Genomic DNA, 15,540 nt, shown 5'->3' on the forward strand with positions numbered 1-15,540 from the left:
CCTTAGCTACAATGTTAGCCGTCTAGTACGAAACATTTGTGTTCTTGTCTCACATAGGGATTGTGAATGATTACACAAAAAAAATGCAGTTACCCCGCAACACAGACGTCATAATGTCTTCAAAGCTCACCTTTGTGCATTAAACAAGCACAAGGCTGAGGTGATAGAAGAAAGTAAAACTATTATAAATATATTTGGGGCGCTATAGGAGATAGTTATGTTTAAACATCAATTTTGCATCTCATAGCACATAATGTGTTCAAAGAATTTTAATTTAAGTTCAGAAAAGAGCAGTCACTAGTCTTTAAAGACATGGTTGCTTAATCCCCAGTAGATATTAATAATACTATAATATCCTATGGTACTAACAATAATCATAATAATGATGCATGTATTAATATGATTGTTATTGTCCACTAATGATGATCCTCCATGAATCAGCTAACCACTACTTGACACTATGAATTAAAGATTAACTTCACAGATTTATAATAATTTTTAAGTAAATAACAAGTTGTATGTTAATTTTATCTCACAAATCTTTATAATACCATTACAAGCTGCAAAAACAGTATTAGGATTGTACCTGTGTTTTAAAGAGTTAGTTTCAACCAAATAACAAATACACGTAGTGCCACAATCATTGTCACATAGTGCCACAATCATTGACAACATTTTTACTAACATTATGGGAAATCAAGTCACCAGTGGCCTATTTATATGTGATATCACTGACCATTTACCTGTCTTTACTTTATATGACTGTCATCTCAAGAAAACCAAAGACACTATGGCAAAAATCTCTAAACGAATAACAACTGAGGAAACAATCTGTGCCCTAAACAATAGTTTAGCAGTTCAGGATTGGACTTCAGTATACAGAGAACCAAATGTGGACAGTGCTTATTGTAATTTTTTAGACATCTTTTCTTCCCTGCATAATAAACATTGCCCCGTGAAAGAATATTTTATAAAAGGAAAAAAAAAATAGCCCTTGGATCACAAAAGGAATAATTAATGCCTGTAAAAAGAAAAACATTCCCTACAAACTTTTCATCAAAATAAAAACAAAAGAAGTCGAACAACGATACAAGAAGTACAAAAATAAATTAACTGATATTATAAGAACAAGCAAACGGTTATATTATTAAAAAAAAACTATATGAAAAAAAAAACAATATAAAAGGAACTTGGGATGTTTTGAATAGTCTAATCAAACAAGGATATTCAAAGTTGACATATTCTGATTACTTTATTGATGAAAACTGTGAAGATTATAATATGAGTAATGTAATAAACAAGTTCAATAGTTTTTTTGTAAATGTTGGTCCTAAATTGGCTGTTGATATCCCAGACAATGGAGTTATAAAATTAACTATTGAACAGAATTCTTCGTCATTCTTCCTCTCAGCTTCAAATGAGCAGGAAGTGACAAACATTGTGCGGAAGTGTAAAAGTAAGTGCTCCGCTGACTGCCATGATATCAACATGATATTGGTTCAAAAAGTTATACTGAATATTGTAAAACCCTTGACTTATATATGTAACCTATCATTCCAGACTGGCTGCTTTCCAAGTCAAATGAAAATCGCTAAGGTAACTCCGTTCTTCAAAAGTGACGGCAAACACGCTTTCACCAATTACAGACCAATCTCTCTTTTACCTCAGTTCTCAAAAATCTTAGAGAAACTATTTAACTCTCGACTTGAATCTTCTCTTGAGAAGCATCATATAATCAATGACGGTCAGTATGGCTTTAGGTCGAACAACGAACAACTTCAATGGCGATAACTGAAGCTATTGAGGAAATTACTAATGCACTGGAGCATAAAAGATATGCAGTTGGTATTTTTATTGATCTAAAGAAAGCCTTTGATACCATTAATCATTCAATTCTACTAGATAAAATGGGAAGATATGGAGTTAGGGGGCTGGCTGGTGACTGGTTAAGAAGTTATTTAACAGGGAGGGTACAGTTTGTAAAAATGGGAAAAAATGTATCTGATACTCTTGGCATTGCTTGTGGTGTCCCCCAAGGGTCCGTGTTGGGGCCAAAACTGTTTAATGTATATATTAATGATATGTTTAATACATCCAAAATACTGAAATGTATACTATTTTCAGTCGACACAAATATATTCTACAGTAGTGATGACTATAATGAGCTCATAAATACAGTAAACACAGAACTAAACATAGTAAAAAAAAATGGATGGACACAAATAAATTATCTTTGAATATAAATAAAACTAAGATAGTGATGTTTGGAAATCGCAACATAACGTCTGAACACAAAATAAGTACTGATGGTACCCAAATTGAAATCGTAAATGAGAATACATTTTTGGGAGTAATAATTGATAGTAAACTATCATAGAAACCTCATGTCAGACACATTAAAACAAAAATCCCCAAAAGCTTCTTAATTATAAACAAAGCAAAACTATTCCTCAATGAAAATGCACTCCGTACTCTATACTGCACCTTGGTACTCCCATACCTTACATACTGTGTTGAAGTATGGGGGAATACTTACCACAACACAATTCATCCTCTGATCATATTACAGAAAAGAGCAGTGCGGATCATTCACAACGTTGGTTATTTAGAACATACTCATAATCTGTTTATGCAATCAAAGTTGCTCAAATTTGATGACCTTGTTAAATATAATACATTAATAATCTTATATAAAGCATTTAACAAATTATTGCCGCCTAATCTACAACGTTTTTTTATAAAACGAGGTCAGGCTCATAACTTGTGAGGCTTTGGATATTTCTTATTGCCGAGAGCTCAAACCACTTGTAAACGTTTTTGTGTGTCTGTATGCGGAGTAAAACTATGGAACAAACTGGACTTACAACACAAGCAATGCCAAACTATGAATCGATTTAAATTATTATACAAACATGGGGTCTGGTTCAAGTATAGAGATGAGGGTCTTTAATTTGACCTGCTGCTATACTCTGTCTCAAAGTGTTAACATGTGTTCAATGTTTCCTTACCATTATTGCTATGTTGTCTATTACCATTATTGCTATGTTGTATATTACCATTGTTGGTATATTCATTATTCCTACATTGTTGATACAAATTATTGTTACAGTGTAATAATTATTGTTACCTGTGGTAATGCCACTATGATACAACATCTGTATTATAATCCTTGAACAAAGAAAGAGTGAAACTCATGTGAATAATCACTGATTAGAGAACTGGGGGTGGGATTAAATAAATTATCTTCTTCCCACTCCCTTTTAGGCAAAACTGGACAATTATGCACTATATTAATTTATATTATTATGTATTGTCAACTTGTACTTCGTTATGTCATTGCCTGAAATAAATAAATAAATGGAAAATAAATGAAGTGAAATGAAGATAATATTTAGTTTTTAGTGCATGTAAACATAATCTGTGTGTGTATGTGTGGTGATGATGGTACAGTAGGTTTAGGTTGGTGTGGGAGCCATTCGGGAATCTAATAATAATAGTAATAAATAAGTAATATTAAATACAAAATGGGACCACAAAATATTGATTAGGGCCACACAAAGCCGGGGGCCTGATACTACATTGAATTATCTAGGCAAAAATATTATACTTGAAATATTTATTCATAAGTATAATTTGTAAAAGCTCTCCATCACATAACATTTGTATTATGTATATACTGTACAAACCACATTGTGTTTAAATTTGGCATGCATATTTTGTGGCTTGGAGTCTAAACAAGTATTAATTTTAAAATAGTAATTGAAAATTACTAACACTTTTGTCCATTTGTGAATGGTCACCAGTTTTATGTGGCCAGTGCATTGGTACACTGTCTTTATCTGAGGTCTTGAGGAATTTGCAATACATTTTTTTTTTTTTACAGAATAGCTGATAAAAAGAGGTACAAAACACCATTGCTTTGTGATTTACTGTTATACATGAGGAGCTGGACATATATGTATGTAGTACATATACTATATATTTGTGTGTCTTTGCCATATGAAGACCCTTGTGATGTGTGTTTATTTGCAAAGTTTATAAACTTTTCAGTAGTTTGCGTTAAATCAACAAACTAAACAATATTAAAAGCTGGACACCATAGTTGTTTTCTTTTTCAAGACAGGACTGAAGGTCCGGACTTGAATGATAGCCAGCACAACCTGATCAAAGTAAAAGGGTTCTAATGTCAACACTGTAGGTTTTCCTTGGTGCTGTAAATACAAATCAACAGCAATACATCTGTGTTTGTACTTACATCTGTTAAGTTGAGGTTATGCCACCGACTGTTATAGCAAACATTTGATTTACAGTGGTGAAGTAAGTATAGTACAGCAAGAAGCACAGTCACCATCTCTTTGCCTTAAATGCAACCAGGTCTTAATCGATGGGAAGACATTGAGAAGCTGAACTTTTTCCCTAAGCTGGAGGAGGTACGACTACAAGGCATCCCATTACTGCAGAACTACAGCAATGTGGAGCGTCGCAGCCTGATGATAGCGCAGTGAGTAACGAGCTATTTTTGGTTTCTCCTTACTCTGAGCAATGCCAGGCAGACTATATCGCCATCATAACAGTCAATACGCCTTGGCACTTGCTGTTCACATAATGTCCCAAATATCCGTCTGATAGATCCATCATATTTGTTCTCAGGCTTCCCTCTGTATCGCTGTTGAATGGCAGCGTTATAACTGAAAGTGAAAGAGAAGATTCAGAGCGATTTTTCATCCGTTACTACTTGCATTGCCCTGAAGAGGAGCTGCCTCACAGGTACGTCTAGCTTCAGACACAGTGAACATATACTCCCCTTTCAGTGAAACTAAATATAAATATTGCTGTTGTCATTTCCAGTAAGTGCGCAACGACAGTAATCGATTTGGGACAGCACTACACCGTCAATAATCGCACCCTTAGTAACTAAGTACGCATTTGAATGTACATTGAGTACATATTGAAATTTACTGAGATACAGCCACTGACTCCTTTTTGAAGTCCGATTTACAGACTTAAGGGTTGATTAGAACATATTTCATTGATGCGTTTTGGTGTCTGATAGAGGTTTTTTTTTATTGCGTTCGTTTGTTCACATAGAATACATATTAACATATCTCCAATAGAAAAACAACTGCTTAAAGTATTTGTTTGTTTGCGTTTTGAGCGCAGTAAATGCAGCCTCTCCCTATAAGTGCATCAGAAGCGCACAAAAAAGTGGGTTTCGTTGAGAATGCACCGCATGACCGCTTCTAAAAACGTGCATAAAAAGTAGTACATGTCTGCTGAAGAAAAATGTGCAGTAAATGATTGAGTGTTTCCGTGGTGAAAGCTGTGTAGTACAAGCAAAAACCTTATTCAAATAAGTTAAAATTAAAGTCCTAACGATCGCCACACACACACTGGTTGTGGTGAAATGTGTCCTCTGCATTTGACCCATCCCCATGTTCACCCTCGGGAGGTGAGGGGAGCAGTGAGCAGCAGCGTGCGCCGCGCTCGGGAATCATTTGGTGATTTAATCCCCAATTCCAACCCTTGATGCTGAGAGAACTCACAACCTTCCAGTCTCAGGGCAGACACTCAAACCACAAGGCCATTGAGCTGGTCAAATAAAACGGTCTACACAAGTTATGAATAGCACGTGCAATGTTAGTAGATTGCACGCAACACGGCAACCCATAATACATGCTGTTTTATAGATTGCACAATACCTGTGGTATTTCGATCTTAATAGAACCTTTAAAGGCCTACTGAAACCCACTACTACCGACCACGCAGTCTGATAGTTTATATATCAATGATGAAATCTTAACATTGCAACACATGCCAATACGGCCGGGTTAACTTATAAAGTGCAATTTTAAATTTCCCGGGAAATATCCGGCTGAAAACGTCTCGGTATGGTGACATTTGCGCGTGGCGTCACGGATTGTGCGGAAGTATTGGGACACCATTGTGTCCCAATACAAACAGCTCTGTTTTCATCGCAAAATTCCACAGTATTCTGGACATCTGTGTTGGTGAATCTTTTGCAATTTGTTTAATGGACAATGAAGACAGCAAAGAAGAAAGCTGTTGGTGGGATCGGTGTATTAGCTACAGCAACACAACCAGGAGGACTTTGAGTTGGATAGCAGACGCGCTACCGTGAGTACGCAGCTTTCTTACAAACATTTGATTGCTTGCCCGTCCGTGCGTGCCGCTATGTGCATGTCACGTACGTAACTTTGGGGAAATATATGTGCTGTATGAACTTTGCGGAAGTGAACGGTACTTTGGGCTGTGGGATTGAGTGTGTTGTGCGGGTGTTTGAGTTGTATTGGCGGGTTATATGGACGGGAGGGGGGAGGTGTTTGTTACGCGCGATTAATTTGTGGCATATTAAATATAAGCCTGGTTGTGTTGTGGCTAATAGAGTATATATATGTCTTGTGTTTATTTGCTGTTTTAGTCATTCCCAGCTGAATATCAGGTCCCACCCACCTCTCACAGCATCCCCTATCTGAATCGCTTCCACTGCCCTCTAATCCTTCACTTTCACTTTCCTCATCCACAAATCTTTCACCCTCGCTCAAATTAATGGGGTAATCGTCGCTTTCTCGGTCCGAATTGCTCACGCTGATGGCGTCCATGATTGAAAACAATGTGCAGATGTGAGGAGCTCTTCAACTTGTGACGTCACGCTACTTCCGGTACAGGCAAGGCTTTTTTTTATCAGCGACCAAAAGTTGCGAACTTTATCGTCGATGTTCTCTACTAAATCCTTTCAGCAAAAATATGGCAATATCGCGAAATGATCAAGTATGACTCATAGAATGGATCTGCTATCCCCGTTTAAATAAGAAAATCCCATTTCAGTAGGCCTTTAATAGTACAGTATTAGTATTTCATGATGCCTTAAGGCCGCACATCACTGTACAACTTACCACCATACTTGTGTAGAACTGAGCTAAAGCATACTAGGAAGCATTCTCAATATATAGGTTACTTGTTTTAGCTGCATCAGAAGATTGGCAGTAGTATCTCTGCACTATGTAGTAGTGATAATGTATTATTGTATTATTGCTGCAGTATTTAACCTGCTCTATGGCCTTGTGGTTAGAGTGTCCGCCCTGAGACTGGAAGGTTGTGAGTTCAAACCGAGTCATACCAAAGACTATAAAAATGGGACCCATTGCCTCCCTGCTTGGCACTCAGCATCAAAGGGTTGGATTCGGGGGTTAAATCACCAAATGATTCCCGAGCGTGGCCACCGCTGCTGCTCACTGCTCTCCTCACCTCCCAGGGGGTGAACATGGGGATGGGTCAAATGCAGAGGATAATTTCACCACACCCAGTGTGTGTGTGACTATCTTTGGGACTTTAACTTTAACCTTATACAGTATATGACAGTGGTGGAGAACTGAATTTTATCATACATGGAGATAATATATATTTGTAATGATATATTAAGATCAATTTGTATCCTTGATAAATGGCAATACTTAAAAAAGCCCCAGATTGGCTGATTTCTATTTTTTTTAAAGTTTGAAAAAAGTCCTACTTTTTTTCAAGATATCATTGTTTGGTAAACAAGTATGGAAAGTTGGAGCCATTGGCCGAAATCGATCTACGGCCACGCTGCCATGCTGAAGTGGAGGTTCATTGCGAAGAAAAAGTGGAACAGGTTTGTCACTTTCACCTTAAATCTTATTTACCTAAATTAAAGCTGAGAAAGAAGATGGCTCTATTGGGCACTGTACTTGTTTTTTTAATAGTTTTACTGAAACATTGTATTTTTTACTTGTTATGTGTTTTTATGGTAATGTTTTAAGTAATTTGTACTTTTAACTGTAGTGTGCGACTGCTCCTGTTTTTTTTGTTCATGTTATACAGTCGTGGTCAAATGTTTACATACACTTGTAAAAAACATAATTGAGTTTACAATAATTTCTACAACTCTTATTTTTTTGTGATTGAGTGATTGGAGCACATACTTGTTGGTCACAAAAAACATTCATTAAGTTTGGTTATTTTATGAATTTATTATGGGTCTACTGAAAATGTGACCAAATCTGCTGGGTCAAACGTATACATACAGCAATCTTAATATTTGGTTACATGTCCCTTGGCAAGTTTCACTGCAATAAGGCGCTTTTGGTAGCCATCCACAAACTTCTGGCAAGCTTCTGTTTGAATTTTTGACCACTCCTCTTTACAAAATTGGTGCAGTTCAGCTAAATTTTTTGGGTTTCTGACATGGACTTGTTTCTTCAGCATTGTCCACACATTTAAGTCAGGACTTTGGGAAGGCCATTCTAAAACCCTTAATTCTAGCCTGATTTAGCCATTCCTTTACCACTTTTGACGTGTAATTGGGGTCATTGTCCTGTTGGAACACCCAACTGCGCCCAAGACCCAACCTCCGGGCTGACGATTTTAGGTTGTCCTGAAGAATTTGGAGGTAATCCTCCTTTTTCATTGTCCCATCTACTCTCTGTAAAGCACCAGTTCCATTGGCAGCAAAACAGGCCCAGAGCATAATACTACCACCACCATGCTTGACGGTAGGCTTGATATTCCTGGGATTAAAGGCCTCACCTTTTGTCATCCAAACATATTGCTGGGTATTGTATTATACCTCCAAATTATTCAGGACAACCTAAAATCATCAGCCCGGAGGTTGGGTCTTGGGTGCAGTTGGGTTTTCCAACAGGACAATGACCCCAAACACACATCAAAAGTGGTAAAGGAATGGCTAAATCAGGCTAGAATTAAGGTTTTAGAATGGCCTTCCCAAAGTCCTGACTTAAACGTGTGGACAATGCTGAAGAAACAAGTCTATGTCAGAAAACCCACAAACTTAGCTGAACTGCACCAATTTTGTGAAGAGGAGTGGTCAAAAATTCAACCAGAAGCTTGTGGATGGCTACCAAAAGCACCTTTGGTCACATTTTCAGTGGACCCATAATAAATTCATAAAAGAACCAAACTCCATGAATGTTTTTTGTGACAAACAAGTATGTGCTCCAATCACTCTATTACAAAAAAATAAGAGTTGTAGAAATTATTGGGAACTAAAGACAGCCATGACATTATGTTCTTTACAAGTGTATGTAAACTTTTTGACCACGACTGTACATACATACATACGTATATATATACTTACATTCATATGTATATATATATATATATATATATATATATATGTATATATATATATATATATATATATATATATATATATATATATATATATATATATATATATATGTATATGTATATATATATATATATATATATATATATATATATATATATATATATATACATATATATATATATATATACATATATATATATATATATATATATATATATATATATATATATATATATATATATATATATATATATATATATATACATACATACATATACAGTATATACTCACATATACACACATGTATATACATACATACAGTATGTATATATGTACTGTATATACAGTCATGGTAAAAAGTTTACATACACTTGTAAAGAACATAATGTCATGGCTGTCTTGAGTTTCCAATAATTTCACTAACTCTTAATTTTTGTGATTGAGTGATTGAAGCACATACTTGTTGGTCACAAAAAACATTCATGAAATGTGGTTCTTTTATGAATTTATTATGGGTCTACTGAAAATGTGACCAAATCTGCTGGGTCAAAAGTATACATACAGCAATGTTAATATTTGGTTACATGTCCCTTGGCAAGTTTCACTGCAATAAGGTGCTTTTGGTAGCCATCCACAAGCTTGTATACGTTTATATGTCATATTAAGATTTTTTTCTACATTTAAAACACTTCATTGGGGTCCACATAACATAATGGTGGCTAGCAAATGTAATTATAAATAAATAAATGATAAATGGGTTATACGTGTATAGCGCTTTTCTACCTTCAAGGTACTCAAAGCGCTTTGACAGTATTTCCACATTTACCCATTCACACACACATTCACACACTGATGGCGGGAGCTGCCATGCAAGGCGCTAACCAGCAGCCATCAGAGGCAAAGGGTGAAGTGTCTTGCCCAAGGACACAACGGACGTGACTAGGAAGGTAGAAGGTGGGAATTGAACCCCAGTAACCAGCAACATTACGATTGCTGGCACAGCCACTCTATCAACTTTATTATGATTTTTTTGTACATTTAAAACACTACATAACGGTCTACATAAAATGTAATGGTGGTTCTTTGGTCAAAATTTTGCCTCGATTATGTTTTACAGACCGTCTTCAAGCTGTTTTCTGACCATCTCTTCGGGATGCACAGTTTTTTGGGCCAGCTTATTTACATGCATCCACTTCGACTGTCTTCTCCCCTCCAGCCATGTTGTAGTTTTTAGCGCTTCCATATCCAGTCTACTGACAGATATAAATTAGAATTATACACTACTTTGTATTAGAAATGGCAACAGCGGAGGATGCATTTGCATGACCGAGCCAGTCTGATAGAGAAAAAGGAGCTTATTGAAAGCTCTTCGGGTAAACCTTTACCATATATTGAGATATCCGCGGACGCCAAAATTGGGGAAAACCTCACAAATTGAGCAAATCCCAAACGGTTCTTTTGAATAAAGTATGAAGGAAGGCAATTTTGTTTTATAAATATCTCCACCATGCCTCCGTGGTTTGATTTGTAATTTTTGGGACTTACGCAGATTTTGAATACACAAAAATGGGTAAGGAAAATTGGTTTTGCATAGTAGGTGCTCTTTAAGTTGAAGGGAAAATACAGGGAGGGCCAGATTTGACTGGGACACCCAAATTTCAGGGTTGTTCCACACTGAGGGCGCATTTTAAATGAAAAGGCTCGCAGTAACAGACCCTTGTCAAGGCAGCAAGAATCTGCGCAATTGCACAACCTTTTCCAATTAATGCAGAAACAATGTGTTTTTTCCAGCTATGCATACGTTTGGACAAGACTGTGGCTGAGCTGAAGAAGCAGCTGACGTCAGTGGTACAGCTGTCAACTAACAGGATGAGATTGTATTACATCGACAAGAACAGTGCTTTTGGTCCTGAAGAGCTAAAATACAACACGCGAGCGCTTCACTCATACAATATCCAAGATGGTGATGAGATACTTGTTGTTCCCAAGACCAAGTGAACTGTTGCTTTACTCATTGCTATTTTCTGTAACAAACAAGTACCAACTGATTGGTTAACTGACTGGAAAACACTGCAAAATGTATATCTTATAGCTCCAGAGCCTCTTGTTAAAATGAAGAGTGATACAAGAGAAAGATGAGCTGCATTGTAATGACTGCACTGTGGAGTGCAGTGAGGCTCTGACTACAAATGGATTGAGTTAGGTCTTCATTTATTTAAGCTTTATTTAAGGACATCCTCTGAAGTGCAGGATGTGGAGGACGGATGGAATTTGACAACTGGCTGGAAGCTGGCAGCTTCAGATAGGATGTCATTGCTGCACCACCACTGCACCTTTATCTCTGCATGAATGCACCGTGGCTGCACAGGCAGGTAAATAACCACACTTGCTTGGCCAATTGTGACGAAAGCTACCTTGAACCACCGAGACGTGGCGCTGCTGAGTGGACTAAATGATGTTGTGTTATCACTTTACTTTTAAGTGTTGAGAACAACTTTTCTTTTAAGAAAGGTTTGACATCTTCAGGTATAATATTGCTCTTTAATGTTTTCCTTTCATGCCAACTCTGCAAACCCTGTTTAAATCTTACTAAAAGAACAATACATAAGCCTAAGTGTCATGTTCGAGACATAATCATTAAGAAAAATTAGAGTTGTTTAGAGATATGAAATACACTGTATTCTGACTATTTATGAACTATGAATTGTCCACAATGTTGCTAAAAGTAAATGTATTCATCTTCTTACTCAGTGAAAAATCAATGAATATGCAAATATTTTAAAACATGTTCAAGCATTTATCAACCATACACCAAATATTTAAATGTATAATGTTAGTGCACTGAACATATAGTTGTCAATTAAATTAGTAAAAATATAGTATGTATTTACGTTCTGGACTTTGACTTCTGTTGTGCTACTGTTTTTTGTTTTTTTAATCTTTCATTACGACACATTTTCAACCTTTTTGCATCAAAAAAGTATGTGAAAACATCTTATTTGGTACACACTCTGGGTATGTTGAAGGATTACTAACTAAAATGGAAATGGAATCAACAGGTTATTGATGTTGGACACCAATGTTACATGGACACCAATTAATGACAAAACAACTCAACAAACCCATGCTGTGTAACTCTAAAATTAATCACTGGGCTGATGTCCAAACGTTTTCCACCAAGGACTGACCGCAGTCAGAATAAGCAAAGCATTGCGAGGGCATTTTGATTGTTTTAATTTTTTCAAAAAAGGTAAAACCAATACAAAGTACTTGAAAGTTAATACAGTGGAGCCTGTTTAGGTTGAAAACCCATCGAAGTAGACTAGGGATGCAACTAACGATTATTTTACTTGTCGACTAGTCAGCGATTATTTTTTTCAATTAGACGAGGAGTCAAACAATTATTGCTAAAGATCTGCTGTAATTGTTTGAGTTTGACGTTAAGTCCGCAACTTGATTATAATTCATTTTGTACGTGTAAATATAGTACATTAATATGTAAGAAATGTTCTCGATATGACTGGTTTTAACCACACTGGAAAATAAATCAAACATGAATCCTGTAAATGACATTCAGTGCAAAAAATATTTTTATCCGGTAATTTTCGGGTTTTATAGACTCAATTATTTACTTCAGTGAAAAAATGTGTAAACATGAACATTCCAAATCTTTGTCGATGATTTGAGTGACTTATAGTTGCAGCCCGAAAGTCGACCAAATTATGAAGTCTTGGTCCACCATGTTCTTATTATTAGGGGTGTCCCAATTTGATATTGATATTGAATATCTGTTTGAAAGCAGCAAAACAAAAATATCGAATTATATTGTCTTGCACCAAAAATCTTCAATATAAGTGCTCTGTTACAAGCAGTCCTCCAGCACGTCTACTTGTGCAAAGCTCAAAAACCAGTTAACTAAACGTCCTCCAATAAACTTCAGAATAAAAGCATGTACCGTACCCCCCGCGACCCCGAAAGGGACAATTGGTAGAAAATGGATGGATGGATGGATGGAACATGGATTCTATCAAAACAATTAAGAAAATGCCATTTTATAACAAGTAAGATTTGCGTGTGTACAAAAGCATGGTCAAAGCTATTTTCGGTTATGTCGATGTGAGTCACCAATCTAAGTAATCCACGCATCCATCCATTTGTAATAAAATATCTCAAAGGTAATTATCACATTTTTAGAATATAAAAAAAAACAGCTGTGGGATGAAAATTGACCCGGTCCAGACTTTGGACACCCTTAGTTTAATGTATTTTTTCTATTAAGCATCTAACAAGTGAAGGAGTTTCTGTTAATGTGCAGTAGAATGGCTATACAGTGGAACCCACTTTTGGTCCTGTTTATTTTGACAGCCAGTTTTATGTCAACCAACTCATTAAGTCCTGGTCGACCATGTGCCTGCTTAAGTCGACACTACACCATGGTCGACAGCTTTTCTCAACATAAGATTCAAGACCCAAAGAGGTCATTTCTGTGAAAATTGGTCCTTTTATGTTGACATGTGTCGTAGTATTGTCAACAGCAACATAACTACTGTCTAGTTACACAACATGAAACGCGCGAACCGTGACTTCCGGTTCAATACAAAGTAAGCGTCAAAATAAAAGCATCTAAGTATTACCCTGGAGTCTACCACAACAACTTACAAAATGCATCCTTTTGTTTTAGTTTTTTGTACCAGAAGAAAAGTTTGCAAAGATGTACAAAAGCCTTATTGTCATCTTACTCAAAACATGCAACGAAATTACCCCACAGGAGTAAATATTACATGATAATACAGTAGGACCTCAATTTACGTGCTTAATCTGTGACAGAGCTCTTGAAACAAAACACTTGTATCTCAAATAAAATCTGAAATGAATTTAGTTGGTGCTTGGTCCCTCCGAAACAGCACAAGTTTAACATGTAACATGCCTTTTAAAAATAAAAACAAACTTTGAGATAAGAAACATTGGATGAAAACAATACGATAGGATTTGCTTTTAAGAACTACTGTACTGTAGTTTTTGAAGTAATGTAATATAGAGCCTTGGAGAGTGGACTTTTATGGTAATTCCTTCCAGCTGTTTTTCCATCAAACAAACCATCATCAGGTTATACATATTTTCGTGGTTAAATGTATGCTCTTTAAATATTATTTCAACATCCTTGACTGGAATTAGACTCATTCTGCTTCAGTATGGCGCAAACTAGCAGTGATATGCTCTAATTACTTCACCAACTTGGCGACACGCTTGGTTATGTGTTAGATGTTATATTTTCTTAATTCAATGAATATAACCTGCTTCTTTTTCTCTGCACTGTCCTTCACACTCACTTGTGTCTTTACTATGGTTGAAAAAACAAAGTTATGTCCATCTCTAACTACGAACTAATGCCAGCGAGTAAGACCGGTTGTTTTGGGCAGGTATTAAAGGTTTCACTGTGTCATTTCTGATGACAACTTATGGCAGGGATGCTTGTAAGTCACATTTTTTGCTTGCAACTTGAAAAATAACAATGAGCTGAGTGACCGCTCTTGTCTCAAAACACTCCTAAGTATGGGCACTCTTATGTTGAGGTACCACTGTAGAAGAGCAATGTTAATAAACTGCCGTTGGTTCAAACATATTTTTGTGTCTCTGGCGAAAGTAACAAGTAAATATGCAATCAGTGGCTTGTTTCAGTTTCAGGTACATCGACCGCTTATGTTAAAACAGTCCAACAAGACCTAAACGGGTTCCACGCGCTGCATCAATACATGCTGCATTGAAGCCCTTTAATTCATTTCTGGTTATTTGCCAGAAACGTGTTTGTTATGGCTATATAGCCTTTGATTTGTTACATATACAGGGTGAGTCAGTGTCTATGTGACCCATATCAAAATTTACCCCTGTATTTCCTGCTATAATAGATTTAATCTAGCCTTTGACACCACTGAGATACTTGAATAGTATACCAGAAGATGTGAAGACAAATATGACGATATAACACTACTTGCTGTATTTGCATATTGTATTTAATTTTAACATTGGTTTACAAGGAAAGTTTTCACTGTCTCTGCTGAGCAATACGGACAATATAACAATTATTGGGTTTTTTTCTCCAAATAATTTCTAAAATATTGTTATATTGTCATCCTCCTACAATCACTGAATGGGAAAAGAGCCCATGAAATGTCAAATGACTAAACTGCAACATTAAAGATTGATGCCTATTTAAATGGACATTTAAGTTGTTATTTAAACATAAAGAAAATATGTAGTCTACAGATTCTTCACTTTTCTGTGAGTTTGGATAGTTTTGACAGAAAGTCCAACGGCATTAACAGATCCACCAAAACTGGTATCTATCTGATCATTACACAGTAAATGTATTTGGAACATATGCTTTTGGTCAAAATGTCATAACATTTAGA

At 36.2% G+C, this 15,540-nt stretch overlaps 1 protein-coding gene across 3 annotated transcripts in view; it reads left to right on the forward strand.

Annotated features, from left to right (window-relative positions):
* Nucleotides 1–15,232, forward strand: part of LOC133663434 (tubulin-specific chaperone cofactor E-like protein) — a 34,661-nt gene extending 19,429 nt beyond the window's left edge. For all 3 annotated transcript variants that reach the window (XM_062067891.1, XM_062067892.1, XM_062067893.1), the window contains 4 exons: nucleotides 4,375–4,501; nucleotides 4,651–4,767; nucleotides 7,543–7,654; nucleotides 10,922–15,232. In XM_062067891.1, coding sequence (XP_061923875.1) covers nucleotides 4,375–4,501; nucleotides 4,651–4,767; nucleotides 7,543–7,654; nucleotides 10,922–11,128 — 563 coding nt within the window. In that variant the 3' untranslated portion in view covers nucleotides 11,129–15,232. The remainder of the gene's footprint in view (nucleotides 1–4,374; nucleotides 4,502–4,650; nucleotides 4,768–7,542; nucleotides 7,655–10,921) is intronic.
* The last annotated feature ends 308 nt before the right edge of the window (nucleotides 15,233–15,540 follow it).

The sequence above is a fragment of the Entelurus aequoreus genome, linkage group LG13 (assembly GCF_033978785.1).
Source record: "Entelurus aequoreus isolate RoL-2023_Sb linkage group LG13, RoL_Eaeq_v1.1, whole genome shotgun sequence".
In the NCBI taxonomy this organism is placed as follows: Eukaryota; Metazoa; Chordata; class Actinopteri; order Syngnathiformes; family Syngnathidae; genus Entelurus; species Entelurus aequoreus.